Here is an 18,084-nt window from a genome sequence, read left to right as displayed (position 1 = left end):
CCGGGACTGTGGGAAAACATGTGCCTGAATACTTAGGGGTTTGTCAGCGGTAGGATGAGTGTTAACAACTGCTGCTTGTTTGTTCACAGCCAAAGACTTCATCGCCAGTCTAATGGAGAAGGACCCAGTGAAGCGCTATACCTGTGACCAGGCCCTGAGACACCCGTGGTGAGATGAGATACCCCTCAGAGACATACACACTCTGGTTTGGGTGGTATGGGCTGTTAAAGTGTGTGTGTTTTTAGGATTGCTGGGGACACGGCCCTCTGCAAGAACATCCACGAGTCCGTGAGCAGACAGATCAGAAAAAACTTTGCCAAGAGCAAGTGGAGGGTAATGCTTGTATCCATGTTAATGACTGTCTGAGTGTCATTGAAGTGACTGAGACTTTCCGAGTGATTACATATGTAACAGAGTGATTAGAAATGACAACCCTTCCCTCCCACCCTCCACCAACACACTCTCTCTCCCCCATCCTCCCACCCTCCACCAACACACTCTCTCTCCCCCATCCTCCCACCCTCCACCAACACACTCTCTCTCCCCCATCCTCCCACCCTCCACCAACACACTCTCTCTCCCCCATCCTCCCCCTCCACCAACACACTCTCTCTCCCCCATCCTCCCCCTCCACCAACACACTCTCTCTCCCCCATCCTCCCCCTCCACCAACACACTCTCTCCCCCTTCCCTCCCACCCTCCACCAACACACTCTCTCTCCCCCATCCTCCCACCCTCCACCAACACACTCTCCCCCTTCCCTCCCACCCTCCACCAACACACTCTCTCTCCCCCATCCTCCCCCTCCACCAACACACTCTCTCCCCCTTCCCTCCCACCCTCCACCAACACACTCTCTCTCCCCCATCCTCCCACCCTCCACCAACACACTCTCCCCCTTCCCTCCCACCCTCCACCAACACACTCTCTCTCCCCCATCCTCCCACCCTCCACCAACACACTCTCTCCCCCTTCCCTCCCACCCTCCACCAACACACTCTCTCTCCCCCTTCCCTCTCACCCTCCACCAACACACTCTCTCTCCCCCTTCCCTCTCACCCTCCACCAACACACTCTCTCTCCCCCATCCTCCCACCCTCCACCGACACTCTCTCTCCCTTCCCCATCCTTCCCCCTCTCCAGCAAGCCTTCAATGCCACTGCGGTGGTTCGCCACATGAGGAGGCTCCAGTTAGGCAGCAGTATGGGCCACAGCATGGACTCGCACCCCCACCCCCCTAACAGCCGCGCGGCACAGATGCAGAACCAACAGATGCAGAACCAACAGATACAGGCCAACCAGAACCAGGCCAACCAGATCCAGGCCAACCAGATCCAGGCCAACCAGAGCCAGGTCAACCAGAGCCAGACCAACCAGATCCAAACCAACCAGATCCAGACCAACCAGATCCAGGCCAACCAGATCCAGACCAACCAGATCCAGACGAGCCAGATCCAGACGAGCCAGACTTCCAACCAGTCCAGTAACCAGAGCTCTGCTCAACCATCACTGAGTCCAGGCCAGATGCAGGCCCAGGTGCCGAGCCCCAACCCGGCCACTATGAAGAGCTCTTCTATTAAATCACCCTGCAAGGACAGTAAGTGGGCCTTAACGCAGCACAGAAGCAACAGTGATCACGCCCTGTGCCTTAGTGTGTTTCTAAAGTGTCTGTCCTACCTCCAGGTGCTCCAACCCCTCCCACCCCCTGCAGCCTGGCATCAGCCGCCACCTCAGTCCCCTCCGTGGGGGCCGAGCTGGCCCGGCCCCACCCCTCCACGGTCACCACAGTGCTGACAGAGACTAAGTGACGCCAGGTCCCGCGGGGGACCAGCTGGGAGGCCACGGCGCTGTAAGAGAACCCCCCCAGCCCGACCCCCGCCCTGCCCCTCCCCCACACCACATCTGGGAGGACCAGGAGAGCAGAGGACCTAAACCCATCCCAACAATCAGAGCATTACCCACCTAGGACACGCCCCTATAGGCCGACTCAGCTCAGCTGGCCGCACGGAACCACCTCCACTCTGAGAGAATGGCCGATTGGTTTACCTTTGAGTGTTTGTTTCTGTTTGATTCCACAAGGCCAACTCTGATTGACAGTGGTCAGTGAAGGGGGTGTGTTTTCAGAGGGCTGTGGCCCTGAGAAACTGCCGTCAGGTTGGGTGTTGTCTATGTCAGTCATACCGACTTCTTCTAGTCCGGTCTTTCCTCTGATCTACTATACAATCTTCTGTTTCTTTTCAGTATGTCATGCTCCGCTCTCTGGGTCAACACTTACCAACTGGATTACTTTTCATTTGGATTCTCTCTGGTTTCTCTAAATGTTCATGTCGATTTCTCTATGTATGCGCCAATGTTTAAGAAGTGCTTTAAAAGTACCATATGACTGTTGAATGATGTTTCACGAGTAAGCGCTTTATCTATTTGCACATGAGGTTTGGACGTGGTTCAAACGGTTTTAGACGTAGATAATGTGTGTACAGCTGCCGGGTTAGGCTCTCCATTTACCTGTATTTATCAAACAGAGATTGTAAACCGTTTTAAAATACCCAAAATGGGCTTCAGAGCATTGTATAACCTCTTTGTTAAGGGAAACATGCAATATGTTTCATTATTTTCTTACTTTCTAAGACTTTTATAACAATGACCCCATAAGGGATTGGAGAGAGCTTGATGAGGCTGTCTCTTTTTAGGGCTCTGACCATCAGCTACCGTTACTTCAAGGTTTTCCAACTTACAGACCAGGTCCTACTGTCAAGTATCTGTTCATGAGGGTCTCAAGAGCCCATCTAAAAAAGCAGCCGTCTCTGTAAGTTGGAGGATCCTCGCCGTGATGGTCGGAGATGTTGCCTCTAACCACCCTCCTGTCCCCATTTTTCCTTTTACAAAGCCATGACCTCACTACATGAGACATTGTCACAATGATGTCATCAAGCCGGCGCCCGGTGCACAAGTTCTCAGGGAATTGGACTGGGCGCCGTGGTGACCCATGTTGCTGTACTTACTAGATTTGTCTACACAGTGTTCTGCCTGTTGGATGCCTCTAACTATCCCTTTACGCCATTGTAATGTGTAGCCAAAGCAGTGTTGAAACAGAATATGTGGACCCACTGATAATACCTAATCAATCACTGATGGTCAGCTAGGAGAATTGTAACCCTAGCATATCCCCACTGAGAACTGGATTGTTTTGAAACTAAGGGCTGAACTCTGATAATCTGGAGAAAGATAACAAAAGACAATGTTTGTTCTTTCTTTCCTCTCTGTGCCCCCCCCCCCCCCACCCACCCACCCACCACCCAGATCGTTTAGTCTGGTTCACTGGATAGCCTGCTGTAGAAGATTCCCAACACTGGGTCTGTTAACACTAACCAGATTATGGCCAGATCCAGCTTGCATACAGAGGTCATATGTCTGTGTTATTAGCTGACTTGGTGGTGCTGGGTCGATCATCATGGATTGGGATGTCACCGGCTGTGGGTAGAGTTTACTTTAGGGCTCGATTATGTTATTTGTTTATTCCTTTTGACATTGAGGCGAGCATTTATTGTTTTCTGGTATGAATGAGTATAGTTGTGGAAAAGTTCTTGTAAATATATTGTGAATATGATCATTTTAAGATAAACTTTGCAAATGCGGTGCCATGCGGGAGTGTGTGTGTGGCGGGTGGTGGGGGGGTTGATTGTATCTCTTTAGAATGTTTAACCTGTGTGTCTATATGAGCTACAACCACCCACACCCTCCACTCCACAAGGCGCTAGTCTTTGATACAACATACAGAGCATACTGGACAACCAGAGATGGAAATTAAGCTAGCGCACTAGCCTGAGGCTAGCACTTTACAGACCGGTTAGGGTTAAGTAGAGCATTTACCCTAATGTATCGGCTAGCGATCATTGTCTTTTCAGATGTCGCATGGCATAGCTTATGGACCCAGACTAGTAAAAACATCCTTAAATTCCATCCCTGTGTACAACAGTGACCATCTACAGACTTACCATGGAGATAACGCCATCAGAAGTCTTAAAAATATCTGACAAAAGAACATTTTTATTTATCCCGCAAAAAAAGAAACCAACTCAGGCTTTTGTTTGCCATGTGTAAACGTCCAAGCTGTGACCGATACGACATTTACCTGTAATGGAACTGTGCAGTTTTTACACATCCGCCTCAGTCATCCATCGTCCACTTTACCACACCACTCACAGACACAACAGCGACAGACCCCACCACGCAACTGTGCGCGTGCCTGTGGGCAACCGAAACGCGTCATACACTTTTGCAAAGATAACATGCAAGCATGTTGAAAAGTGCTTAAAGAACTCCCAACTCCGCCAGTGTTTGCATTAAACGTATATGCCCTTGTATGATGTATTTGTGTCTGTATCTAAAGAAGAAACGAAGAAGGCCCACGGACGGCAGGGTGTCAACAACACTGCGTCTCCTTGCGAGGTCCGGGACATGGGCCGTATTTACTCTCTGCATGTGACCAAGGCAAACGCCCATCTTGTGTGGCGCTGTCTCGCTGACGACCGGAGGACGTTACCCTTTACCACAGTAAAATCTGTGTACCCTAACTCAATATGAGCCTGGCCCATTAGTGGGAGGGGGACATTTTTAACCCTGCGCCAGTGGTAAGGGGCGACTTTCTCCCTGTGTCATTAAGCGTGCGCCTCCTTCCATTCTGTGTGGCGGAGTGAATGTGTCGTCACTCTTCCTGTGCTGTGATGACCTGTTCTGGGGCTTGTATATCTGATGGCTTCGACAATCATGTGCACATATCCGAGTTAACGTGACGATGACAGAGGCCAGAATGACTGATTTGTGTTTTTTTTCCCGCCTTAAATAAATCCTGAACGATCATGAAGCAACCGTCTCTGTCTGTGTGTGTTTGCCTGTGTGTCCAGGGATTTTTAAACTTACAGCAGCTGGAGGTTTCTTTTAGGATTAAGATTGACCTCTTCAAATTGGTTTGTTTGTTGACCACTGACCTTTGTAATGGACCAGAAGCAGATTAGAGGGGCGTAGACAAGTGTCCCAGACTTCAAACAGACTACACACGCAGCGGATGTTCAACAGACATTAGACACGTTCCACAGACGTACGCCAGATGTTACCCGGACACTTCCCAGATGTTACTGACAGGTCCAGAACAGGTCCAGAACAGGTCCAGCTATCACCCTGAGTGAATGTGAGGACATACTCATCAGCATGCGTACAAAACAAATAAAACATTCCCAAAAACTGACAAGGGTGACCTGGAGGGAGAATGGAGGCTATATAAACACAGTCTGGCAAAATGAATAAAAGCTAGTGGATGATGAGTTTACTAGGTCAGTGGTTAGCAGTGTTGCTCACATTTCCCATTACAGTCCTCGCAGGGTGATTATGGAGAGCTCTTCATAATGACTACATCAGGGTTCTGGGTCTGTGTCTGGCTTGGACTCTGAGAGGGTTGAGTAGAGCATTCCCAAATTGCCACCATTTCAACAAAACAATTTCCTCAGCCATCAACAACCCCATTGTTTTTCCAAATACCCAGTATTTATAGTTGCACGGTAAATGTACGTTACTTCACTAATGTGGGTTTATAGCTAGAATCAGGCAATTATAGCCAGGTGTGATTTTGATGTGTGTTTTCCATAGTTGAGCAGCCCCTGAAGGTTAACGATAGTGATTACAGGTATGTTGGGACTTCATTTCAGATGGTCCTTCATTCCTAGTACAGGGGGCACGTTCAAACCACAGCCACATTAAGCAGCTGATTCTCAGTTACTCTATCGGTGTATCTGCACCCGGAGTAGTGTGCACATTCCTCCGTTTCCCTCGTTTACAACATCATGCTTATACTGCCGTTCGTCGATTTTATCCCCTTCACTGTAGAATGACCTCAGGTTTATTGAAAGACCTATCTGTTGTTATCGTCTTCATCATCACTCTATTGCTTTCTCTGTCTTACGGCCTTTCCTTTTTGGCCGGTGTGCTCGGGGCCGGCCAGAAGAATCCTTAGAGGAGCTCATTCGCATGAACAAGCCCAAAGCAACTCCCGCACACACGCACACAGTCAATATAACAACGTTGAGACTCTAAGTGGGAGCAGGTGTGGGTGGGTGGGGGGGGCTGTTGTTGTTGGATGACCGATCAGGGTGCGTGGGGTGCGTGGGGTGCGGGATGGGGGGGACTGGGAGAGGTTCTGGGAGCACTGATCTTTCTGCCTTTTAAAATACTTCCTTCTCGCTGCCCGGATGCACAGCCCACCTCCCTCTATTATCTCTCCTAAGTAGTCTCCGCAAGGGGCCTGTGGTGGATGGGAATGGGAGGGAAAGAGGGGTAAGACCTCTTCTGTAGCTTTTTATCCTGTCCAGGTTCTTCTCTGTTGTTTTTCACTGGTTGCTTGAACACGTCAGGAAGCCTGTTGGGTTGTTTAAGTGGTTCTGAGCTCAGCGGGATAATGATAAGCCGTAAAACATGTCACTCTGTCAATTTGGCTCCGTCGCTCGTTCCTCTGTCTGTTTTCTCCAGATTAATCTGGGGTATTGGGGATTTTCTCAAAGGTAGTTGAGAGACTCCTGCCTGCCTAATGCTTCACTGAGCTAACAGGACATCCAATAAGAACTGCAATCCAGGGGTTGTTTTTGGGGCAGAATTAAATAAATATTTCGGTAAAGTCCCGCTGTCTTTCTATTTACTTCTCAGAAGAGAACATTCCATTCTACTCTGTGTCATTATCATAGCCTGACTGACTGAAGAGTGGATGAGGACAAATCGTGTGCATTTGTAGCCCCTGCAGTGGCAGGTATTTGTTGTCTTGTGTTCATTGACCAAGCTGGAGATTGAGGCTGGAAGGGTCTTTTAAAATTGGGTTCAGCAGTTGCTGTGTTAATGAGTTTGGGTTCAGCTGTTAATGAGTTAGAGAGTTTGGGTTCAGCTGTTACTGTGTTAGTGAGTTTGGGTTCAGCTGTTACTGTGTTAAAGAGTTTGGGTTCAGCTGTTACTGTGTTAGTCAGTTTGGGTTCAGCTGTTACTGTGTTAAAGATTTTGGGTTCAGCTGTTACTGTGTTAAAGAGTTTGGGTTCAACTGTTACTGTGTGAAAGAGTTTGGGTTCAACTGTTACTGTGTTAAAGAGTTTGGGTTCAGCTGTTACTGTGTTGGTGAGTTTGGGTTCACCTGTTAATGTGTTTTTTGTGTACTAGTGTCACGTCCTGGCACGGCAGGCTTGCAATGCAAGTGAAATCGAACTCCCTCTCTCCCTCGTTTGGATCATGGACACTTTGTTGTTTATCGCCCTCCACTGTTTCCCAAATCACTGTTCCAATTTAAGTTCCTCCTTTCCCAGTGTATCTTGTTGGTCTTTGTTTTGGCGTAAGCCTTGTTTTATGGTTGTTCGGTTTTGTCTTGTTGTTTAGTTTTTGATTTGTCATGTTTTACTTCTTGAATAAAATTTCCTCCATTCTCCCTGCGCTTGTGTCCTGCCTTCGCAATCATGTCAACTAGCCGAAATATGTGTTTGTTTTTAGGGTTGCCACATTTCTCTTCATCCCTGAGTACCTGATAGATATAGGGAAACCCATAAAGAGCCATAACAGCAACACTTTTAACTCATCCACACTATTTTCCCTACCTGTACCTAAAATGGAATGTTTGTTGATTTGTACTGTTAGTCTAAAAAATCTGAATAAAATTGTAATCAGGATGTTGAACACAACAGGGTTGGTAATGCCTCATTGGAGTTTATATGCAGCTTCAGTAATACATTCATATAAAAAAATAATAGCAACGGACACACTCTTTGGTAGCACTGACGCTCAGACATCAACAGAAAATACACGGCTCTATTGCCCACTGACACATCTAGCAAACTGAACAATCTCACTTCCTCTCCTCCATTCACTTCATTCATTCACTCATCCGTCACCTCTAGGCTTTTTTCATCCGTCTTTCCGTCAGCGGTTGGCCAGGATGAGGGCCCATATTAAACAATCTCTCTCATTCTTTCTGTCATTCTCTGTATTAATTCACTCGTGGAAATCCCCTATGATATTCGAGTGTTTCTGTATGCCCTCTTTATATAGCATGTGTAGGAACTACAGCATTTATGGATGAATATGAAATGAGCACAGCTTTCATCTTTGTGTGTGTGTGTGTGTGTATGTGTGTGTATATATATATATATAATTGCATATGTCTATAAGTGTATGTCTGAGTGTGTGTGTGAACAACATGACTTAGAACGACTGCCCAGCAGCCTTCAACAGCGTCTAGTCCAGGCTAAAGCGGTTTGTGTGGCGTGCGGCGCAACACGGCCTGCGCGTATCTGGTGGGCGTGCCCTCCTGCGCGATGGTGTTGAGGTGGTGCCCAGCTCGCCTCTCTGCTGCCCTCAGTCTCTCCTCCAGTGCCTGCTTCTCCTGCTCCGCCGCACGCTGGCTCTTCCTGGCGTTCCGGAGGGAGCGCTTCACCTTCCGGACGCGCTCTTTCAGCTGCCTGTTCCTCCTCTCCAGTTGGGCCAGGCGCTCTTGTAGCTTTTTGCTCTTCTCCTCCTCCTCAAACAGAGCCCCCTGCACCGAGGAGCACAGGAGCTGGAGGACAGGGTTTAGGGTGAGAGAGAAAAACAGAGAAATTAATTCTACAAGAGAGAAGGGGCAGAAGCATCATCTTGAAGGGGTTGTTCAAACCGGTGATCTTTGAAATGTAAAACGCAGTGATACTTGTGTTTCCGCCTTTTTAAAAGGGCATGCCACTTAGTTTGTGAGATCCGTCTCGAGCATTCATCTAAGCATAATGCATCGAGAAAGCTGAGACGAGGGTCTTCAAATGCAAAATGCCACTTGGCGCGTTGCCAGTCCGAGTCGCGAGGGGAGCGCCAGAATCCCGGTGCCATCACACTCCCGTCTGTGTAATCTTTTCTCTCCATTGCCTCAGTTACTTCTCCCTGGCTGGTGTTTTCTTCCTCAGAGGGATTCTGACAGACCTGACACTCTGGGAGGGAGGGAGGCATTAGCACGGGATAGAGCAGAGGTTAGCACGTGTGTGGGGATGAACACTGGGACTATGTGTGGACCACGGGGAACGGGAGACCTGTCTGGCCAGAGATCCATGAGCCACTCAGAACACAGCACTGACTTAAAGACCTGCAGTTAGTTCAAATGAGGGGCCCCAGACAGACTCATCCGTCTCCCGTCACCCTCTCTCCCCCTCATTCCATAACAGGTCAAGGTACATTGGAGCCTGTCTGGAGTACAGTATGCTATCAAGTCTCCCGGAGTTCTGACCATTTGCAGGGGGCCTCAATTTTACAGCTCACTGGCAGGTCGAGGCCGCCCTGTGGGGTGTCCCGTCCTACTGCTACTTCAGGCTACAGGTCGGCGTGGGGATGGTGTGTGTCTGGACGGTTGTGTATGATCAATGGCTAGCCCAAGTCTTTGCCATAACAGGCATTCTTTAAATCCTTTAAACATAAATGGTATCACAGGAAAATAGAATAGTTTTACTCATGGAGATGTACAGTATATGCTTACTCTTATAATCCAGTACAAGAGCCACGACTGTTACAGTAAGTGTACCCTGGACCTGTCTGTCCACTGCTAGCACCTCCTGTCAGAACATCTGTGTGTGACCTGCTCGCTGTGGCAGATCAACTGTGTAAACACAACTTAGAAAAACACTCCCATAAACACAGACACACACACACAAACACGCGCACAGCAGGGTTCCTTCTGACCTGAACTCACATCATCCATCTTCACGTATCTGAACAGCTGTAAAGCCATTAACTAAACACTGCGTGTGTTTGTGTGCGCACAGGTCTGCTCAGTTACGACGCGGCAACTACACTACACAGTTCAAATCAAATGTGGTTTGACACGTCCATCCAAAAGCTTGGTAGACGACAGGTGTGGACTAAAAGTGAAAGGCTTCCTTAACAACCGAGCAGTTACGTATGAGTTAAGTAACAGAACGAGCGTCAGTATGAATGTGTGTACTGGTTGGGTGCGTGAAAGGGGTCCGCATAGCTTAGGTAGCCAATGAAGATTCATCTTAGCGGTCATGTTTGCTTCTGCTGGGCAGTGTACTCACTGTGGTTACTTTGTAGCCAGAGTCTGGGTTAGTCTACAGCAGGGGTGTCAAACCGGTTCCACGGAGGGCCATGTGTCTGCAGGTTTTTGGTTGTTCCTATAAATTGGTTCCCAGTTCAGACCTAAACAACCATGGGAGGGTAGAGACTAACCAATTAGTGACCTAATTAATCAATCAAGTACAAGGTGAGAGCGAAAACCTGCAGACACTCGGCCCTCCGTGGAACCGGTTTGACTCCTCTGGTCTACAGGAAGATGTCCATGCCTCAGGGACGAGGCTAGGGCTTAGGAAGGGACTTGTTTCACCATTATTACTTTGGTATAGGACAGCAGGAAGGAATGACTAAACGTGATGCTTATTGTAGGTTTGGCATTTACTCTGGAGATGTTTGGAGGTTCTCTTCCCAGTGTACTGACGTGTTCCTCCCTGCCTCGGTCTCGCTGTCGCTGCTCGTTCCCACTTCATATCGACGTTCCCAACCCCAGCAGCCTCTTCTCTAATAAATGAGAATACTTTTTAAATGAGGCAGTATTTTTCCTAGCTGGGCTCTAAAACGATGGGAGGTAGAATTACTAGGACAAAGTGTCCATGTATGCGTTTTGGCGAGCAGGAACCACTCCGAAGTGAATAACAAGGGGTTTAAGCGAGTAGTAATTGGGGGGTTTGGGTGAAAGTGGAGGTGCTCTCGTCTTTCCTTTCCCTCCTGCAGGGCCAGCCTGAATGGGTGTCCATCTGGAACGTTGGCGTTCCCAGAGGAAAACTACGGAACAGACAATTCCTCGTTTTTCTTGTCTCTCCCAGCCATTCCTTAGCTAACCACCTCCATCTGCCCAACACATCGCCAGAGAGAGCCCCAATCAAATATTAACCTCGACAACTGTGTATGTGTGTCTGTGTGTGTCATGTGTGCATGAGCTATGAGTTTCCCACAGTGTTTGTAGCACGATTTTCAAGCCTTTTATCATTTGTAAACTTTGCCACACTGACACTACACACATCTGCTCCTCCACCTGGACACACCTGTTTTACATCCAACCCCTGAGTCTCTAACCCAACCCCTGCATGTCAGCACATGGGCTCACACTATGTAGTGTCTCTAACCCCTGACCTCTAACCCCTTAACACATTAACCCATTGGAAACCCGACACCCTGTGTGTCCTGAGACTTCAGTCAACGTACGACAGGCTCAGGACATTGACAGGATGAGAAAACCTGACCACTGTTCATCAGAGGTTTCACATGACATCATCTAGACCTCCAGTCTGTCGCAGAAACAATTCCATTTCAGTGTCTGCGGCTCTGAAAACAATGGATAGGTGTAAAAGCCCTAATTATGACCAAGTGGAGCTTCTCACTGATACTGTAACAACTGTTCAACCCTTTCAAGTCAGTGGATCTTTGAAGACCAAAGCGTTGTGACTATGAGCATGTGACTAGGTCAGAAAAGTCTGGTCCAGCAAATCTTGGGCATGCCTGAGTGCTGGTGCATGTCTGTATTTTCACAACCTTTGACCTCAATAGACAACAGCATAAGGCCTAATGAATAAGATGAGACAGAGAGTCACATGACTTCAATGAATTCTTTGATCTCACAGTCTTAAGGAGTGATATTCGAGTGGGTTTGTGCGTGCAAGTGTATACAGTACATGCATGTGTGTGTGTGTGTGTGTGTGTGTGTGTGTGTGTGTGGCTAAGTTTTGTTCTGTTGCTGGCGGCGGGGGGGGGGAGGGGGGCATGCACTGCAGGAGAAAATAGAGGACAAATGTGTCACTGTGATGTTGATGTTTCTGACTGAGCCGGAGCGGACGTCACATTCCTCTCCCAACTACACAGTTCTGGAAGCATGGCATAAATCCAAGCATGAACGTACAGAGACTTACCACCCAAACCCTCGACTTCTCTTTCTCCCTCTCTGACTCTCTCCATCCAAATATCCTCCTCTTTATCTAGCTGGGTAGCTTAGCATGGAGGGCAGTCTGTGTGTCTGGTGGGTAGGTTAGCTGGGTGGACGGTCTCTGTTCTGGTGGGTAGGTTCATTGGGAAGGCAGTCTTTGTGCCTGGCGACTGTATTTATTAATATTTTAATGGAATGACAGTTTATGGTGCTACAAAGAACATCCTCCCAACCTCTCAATAAAGCAACAAAAATGTGTTCCACTATGGGTTAACAATCTTAAAAGGTTCTTTCTATATCATTTTGAGTAAAATTTCTTGTTCTTCCATATTATATTGACAAAATTCAATAGGCCAATGTATTTTCTGACAAGTTGAATCAAGTGAGCTACCTCTGGAGCAGCTGAGGTTTCCTTGGGAGAGAACTGAGTACGATTGACTGAGTAGGAGAACTGTTCTCAACTGACAGAAGGTCAAAAGATGAATCCCTCACAAAACACCATCTCTAGCTATAGTCATAAATAGCGCAGTGAAAATGTATTTGTCCACATAATTGTTTTTCTCTATCATTCTTTTTTATGTTTTCGACACTGAATATTTCAGAAAATCTACCAATTTTAAACAAAGGAAACCTGAGTAAAACCTCAATTGGATTTATTTAAGAACAAGGTCAAGCAATGCACAATTTCCCCATCTGCGAATGCATTGTCTCCTTAAATCCAGTAACTAGTTGTGTGAAATGACTGCACACAAACTTAGTAGTTGAGTTATTAAAAACTTCTGCGAAATTACTGAAATTCAGTGTACAGTGCCTTCTCAAAGTACTCTCACTTTATTCCAGTCATAACTTATAATTTAGTAATTGTATTCATTTTGACATCACTCTACACACTATACCCTGTAATTACAAAGCAATTTTTTTCATTAATTGAGAATAAAAAAGAAAATATCTCATCTTTAAATTGGAACTCAACCCATTTATTCAGGACTTTCTAGAAGTGTCACTGGCAGCAATTCAAACTCTCCTTACGTATGCCTCCACAAGCTTTGCACACCTGGATTTGGCCAGTTTATGCCATTCTTTCTTCTAGATCCTCTCAAGCTCTGTCAGGCTGGAGGGGGGCGTCAGTGAACTAGGACCTTCAGGTCTTCACCCAGATGTTCAACAGGGTTCAAGTCTGGGCTTTGGCTGGGCCACTCAATTACATTCACAGACAGTCCCCAAGCAACCACAGCATTGTCTTGGCTGTGTGCTGCGAGTTGTTGTCGTAATGAAAGTCTGAGGTACTGTTCACTCTGGATTAGGTTCTTCAAGGATCTGCAGAGAAACTCTAAAGCTCTGTTAGAGTTCATTGGGTTCTTAGTCACCTCCATGACCTCAGCCTTTTGACCCAGTTACATACACTGAACCAAAATCATAAACGCAACAATTTAGTTTTTGCCCCCATTTATCATGAGCTGAACTCAAAGGTCTAAGACTTTCTCTATGTACACAAAAGGCCTATTTCTCTCAAATATTGTTCACTGTCTAAATCTGTGTTAGTGAGCTTCTCACTAAAGAAGATAATCCATCCACCTCACAGGTGTGGCATACCAAGATGCTGATTAGACAGCATGATTATTGTACAGGTGTGCCTTAGGCTGGCCACAATAAAATGCTACTATAATAAAATGTGCAATTCCATCACACAGCACAATGCCACAGATGTCGCAAGTTTTGAGGGAGCGTGCAGTTGGCATGCTGACTGCAGAAATGTCCACCAGAGCTGTTGCCCATTAATTTAATGTTCATTTCTCTACCATAAGCCGTCTCCAAAGGCATTTCAGAGAATTTGGCAGTACATCCAACCGGCCTCACAACCGCAGACCATGTGTAACCACACCAGCCCAGGACCTCTACGTCCAGCATCTTCACCTCCAAGATCGTCTGAGACCAGCCACCCAGACAGCTGCTGCAACAATCGGTTTGCATAACCAAAGAATTTCTGCACAAACTGTCAGAAACTGTCTCAGGGAAGCTCATCTGCATGCTCGTCTTCCTCATCGGGGTCTCAACCTGACTGCAGTTCATCGTTGTAACCAACTTGAGTGGGCAAATGCTCACATTCGATGGCGTCTGGCACTTTGGAGAGGTGTTCTCTTCATGGATGAATCCTGGTTTTCCCTGTATGTCGTCATGTGGGTGAGCAGTTTGCTGATGTCAACGTTGTGGATTGAGTGGCCCATGGTGGCGGTGGGGTTATGGTATGGGCAGGCGTGTGTTATGGACAACGAACACAGGTGCATTTTATTGATGACATTTTGAATGCACAGAGATACCGTAATGAGATCCTGAGACCCATTGTTGTGCCATTCATCCACGACCATCACCTCATGTTGCAGCATGATAATGCACGGCCCCATGTTGCAAGGATCTGTACACAATTCCTGGTAGCTGAAAACATCCCAGTTCTTACATGGCCAGCATAATCACCCATTGAGCATGTTTGGGATGCTCTGGATCGGCTTTTATGACAGCGTGTTCCAGGTCCGGCCAATATCCAGCAACTTTGAAGAGGAGTGGACCAACATTCCACAGGCCACAATCAACGGCCTGATCAACTCTATGCAAAAGAGATGTGTTACTGACTGGTTTTCGGACCCCCCTGATAGAGTGAAACTGCCTTTTATTGTGGCCAGCCTAAGGCACACCTGTGCAATAATCATGCTGTCTAATCAGCAACTTGATATGTCACACCTGTGAGGTGGATGGATTATCTCAGCAAAGGAAAAGTGCTCACTAACACAGATTTAGACAGATTTGTGAACAATATTTGGGAGAAATAGGCCTTTTGTGTATATGGAGAAAGTCTTATAATCTTTGAGTTCAGTTCATGATAAATGGGGGCAAAAATAAAAGTGTTGCGTTTATAATTTTGTTCAGTGTAGATTGACCACCAGCTCTAGGAAGAGTCTTGGAAGGTTTCAAACTTCATTCCATTTCACAACGATAGAGCACCACTGTGTTCCTGAGAACTTTCAATGCTTTAGCAATTTTGTTTCACAACCAGTCACAGATTTAGGCTTTGACACAATTCTATCTCTGAGGTCTATAGAGAGTGTGCCTTTTGTAACAAAATTTCAATCAAATGATTTTGCAACAGGTGGACTCTAGTCAAGTGCTGAAGACACCTCAAAGATGATTAAAAGACACATGATGCATCTGCGCTCAATTTGGATTGACATATCAAAGAGTCTAAATACGTCTGTACATGAGATATTATAGTTTTTCATTTTTAATGAATTGGTATCATTTCTCTTTTTCATACTAGTGGTACTGTATGAAGATGAATGGCAATAATGAGGAAAAAGTGGAAAGAATGAGAGAGGCTAAATACTTTCCATAGGCACTATAAATGTTTATGAGTTCTTCACATTGTTTTGGGAGAATTTTGGCACTCTTCTATTCTTGGGTCCTGCATCTCACTAAGGTTAACGTCTGGTCATTGATTAAGTCATTCCAAAACTTCAAATGCAATATAATTTTCAGCTACACTGATGCTTGTGTGTTTTGATTTGCATAAGCAAGATGTCAGATTCAGCTCAGGGGCGGATTCCCTGATATTCTCTTTCAGAATTCTCTGATACAGAGCAGAGTTTATGGTTTAATTAATGATGGCAAGTTGTCCAGGTCCTTATGTCGCAAAGCCTCCCTCAAAACACCACAACCCGTTACCTATCAAATGGGATCAAATCTATGGAATGCAATATTTGGTTGTCGCCAACCATAACAGGACCCATGTCATCTAACATCTCCACTTTTGACTTTATGTCCATAGAACATTCTTCCAGGAGTCTAGACGAGTCTTGGCAGGTGTTACCAGGTGAACTTTGGCAAACTTACAATGAATTTACCTGGATCATACAGCAGTAGAATAGTCCAAAAAAAACAGCCTAGTCTACATCAGAAAAGCTAAAAACCAATATATTTAAAGTTCAAGTTGACGACCTGAAAATATTCAGTGACATGTGAGAACCTGCTGTATCCAGGGGCGACAAGGTTGTAAAACAAAGAGTTTAATTTGTAGCCATGGCTGACCTTAGCTACAACTTGCTCTGCTACTTTACTGAGTGTGTGTGTGTGTGTGTGTGTGTGTGTGTGTGTGTGTGTACAGTAGGTGTGTGCCAGCGTGCATTCATGTGTGTGCACGTGTGTATATATGTTCAATTTTATGAGCAGTTGGAATTTATATCTCCAGCTGTTCACAACCAGATGGTGTTTCCCTTCTCTTTATCCCCCTCTGTACATCTCCCTTCAGGGATCTGCATCGCTCTTTCTTCCCCTCTCCGTTCATTTACATGCTTCTCTTTCTCCTTCTCTCAACAGTCTCCTCTCTCCTCCTCCCCCTCTCTCCAAACCCCCCTGTATGCAGCATTTTGAGTGGTCCTACCCGGCTGTCTTCCTGGGGGTCCCATTCAGGACTGAAGGTCTGGAGGGGTTGGCTCTGGGAACAGTTAGAGAACTGGAACAAGCTGGAGAACGTATGGCGGTTCTCTAAGGTGTCTGGGAAGACGGCGTCCTGGAAGTTGACCCCATGAGGCAGGATGTTGTAGTTCTCATCCATCCTGTAGGAGGAAAACACAGTGAGGTACTGAGAGTAAAAGCTTCCCATAGAGTAACATCTATCACTAAATGCTGTCACAAAGGATTGGATAGGGAATCAAATAATGTAAGCCTATATCATTCATTTTTGTTTTTTCTATCTATAATGCAGTACACAAGATTACTATTACGAGTCTGTGTGCATGCAAACTCCAGTTAAATAGTCAATCTCACTCACCTTAAGAAGAAGATGTACGAGTAGTTCTCCATCACGGTGTGAGACTGGCAAGCGAGATACCCGAGCCCTGTCAAGTTGAGGCGCGAGCCAGCGGGCACCTCCAGCATGCTGCCCCACGCCTGGTCGCATACGAGCTCCACCTCTGCAGAGTAGAGCAACCCTTTCTCTGCACCCTCGTAGCCGTACCCAAACGGGAACGGCAGGGAATTGTAGAGGCCCTCTGCCCCGCCATACTGTTCCCGGTGAATGGCCAGAACCTTCGCGTATACGATTATCTCAGCTAGCTCCGCGCGGCATCCCTCACTTAGTGGACGCCACTCGGTGGGCAGTTGGCATCCTCGCGCAAAGCTCGTCATGTAGCCAAGTGCGATAAGCAATGACGCAAAGATCATTTTGCCTGGAGAGCGCGGAATTCGTTTTTTTCACTTTGGAAAACTCTTGTTATAGCCTACGTTACACCACTTGGACCTTAATACACTTAAGTTTTCTTTAAATACATCCAACTTTTTACAATAAAAATGTGTTGTTTTTGTATCCAGTGATAATGTTATTGGAATATAGACTTAAAATTGTACTAAATGGTAGTCAATTAAAACTTGACTGGTTCCAGTAAAAGTTGGATGTAAATTGTTAGATCACAAAGACAAATAGACAAGCTCCCTACTTGTCCTCTGGGTCCCATTGAACAGTGGTCCGTGTGTAAGCTGCTAATTCCGTTAAAGACAAAGAGTTTAAAGTATATCCACAGACAGATAATCCTATGCAATGTTATGATCCAGTGTTTAAATGGGCATTATCCGTGGTCTGTGCAAAGCAAACTTGCCCAATTCAAAGACTTTTCCTGAAGTCTCCTCAAAGCCTGTTCATCCTCTAAGATCTCACCGACCAATCACATTGTCCCAAGGTTTACACAGCCAATCATTGAACAGTAGTTGTTATACTACAAAAACGTAATAGATAGTTGGAATGCAGGTAGGTATACGTCTATGACCAAACGTTTTATGTTTTTTTCCCCATATATATATATATATATATGAATAATTCTACATTATATCAATTGAATTGTTTTCGAAATTCTATGAACATTTTATAAACAGCTTGCCATACGTGTGAAACGTTTTTTGTTGTTGTTATCGATGATGTTGTCTGTCATTCAATATGATATGACATGGCAGTGAGTTTCCTTGGCATATGAAATAAGTAATAATCTTTCTCAAATCGTGACCAGATATTTGTAAGCGTTTATCACTATCTGTGTATATCAAGAGCCATTGATATGATGTACTTTTTAAAATA

At 46.2% G+C, this 18,084-nt stretch overlaps 2 protein-coding genes across 2 annotated transcripts in view; one reads left to right on the top strand and one right to left on the bottom strand.

The window, feature by feature from the left end:
* Positions 1 to 4,865, top strand: part of camk1da (calcium/calmodulin-dependent protein kinase 1Da) — a 53,678-nt gene extending 48,813 nt beyond the window's left edge. Inside the window, exons 8-11 of the mRNA XM_013140123.4 lie at positions 90 to 168; positions 246 to 333; positions 1,145 to 1,598; positions 1,685 to 4,865. Coding sequence (XP_012995577.3) covers positions 90 to 168; positions 246 to 333; positions 1,145 to 1,598; positions 1,685 to 1,809 — 746 coding nt within the window. The 3' untranslated portion in view covers positions 1,810 to 4,865. The remainder of the gene's footprint in view (positions 1 to 89; positions 169 to 245; positions 334 to 1,144; positions 1,599 to 1,684) is intronic.
* Positions 4,866 to 7,723: 2,858 nt separating this feature from the next.
* Positions 7,724 to 17,669, bottom strand: ccdc3a (coiled-coil domain containing 3a). The gene is made up of 3 exons (XM_010901297.3): positions 16,789 to 17,669; positions 16,399 to 16,573; positions 7,724 to 8,576 (listed from the first exon to the last, which is right to left on the bottom strand). The coding sequence occupies exons 1-3, from the start codon at positions 17,178 to 17,180 to the stop codon at positions 8,268 to 8,270; spliced, it is 876 nt and encodes a 291-aa protein (XP_010899599.1). The 5' UTR covers positions 17,181 to 17,669; the 3' UTR covers positions 7,724 to 8,267.
* Between the last annotated feature and the right edge of the window lie 415 nt (positions 17,670 to 18,084).

The sequence above is a fragment of the Esox lucius genome, chromosome 23 (genome assembly GCF_011004845.1).
Source record: "Esox lucius isolate fEsoLuc1 chromosome 23, fEsoLuc1.pri, whole genome shotgun sequence".
NCBI lineage: Eukaryota > Metazoa > Chordata > Actinopteri > Esociformes > Esocidae > Esox > Esox lucius.
Note: the sequence above shows the minus strand (reverse complement) of the source record. Positions and strands in the feature narration are given on the sequence as shown.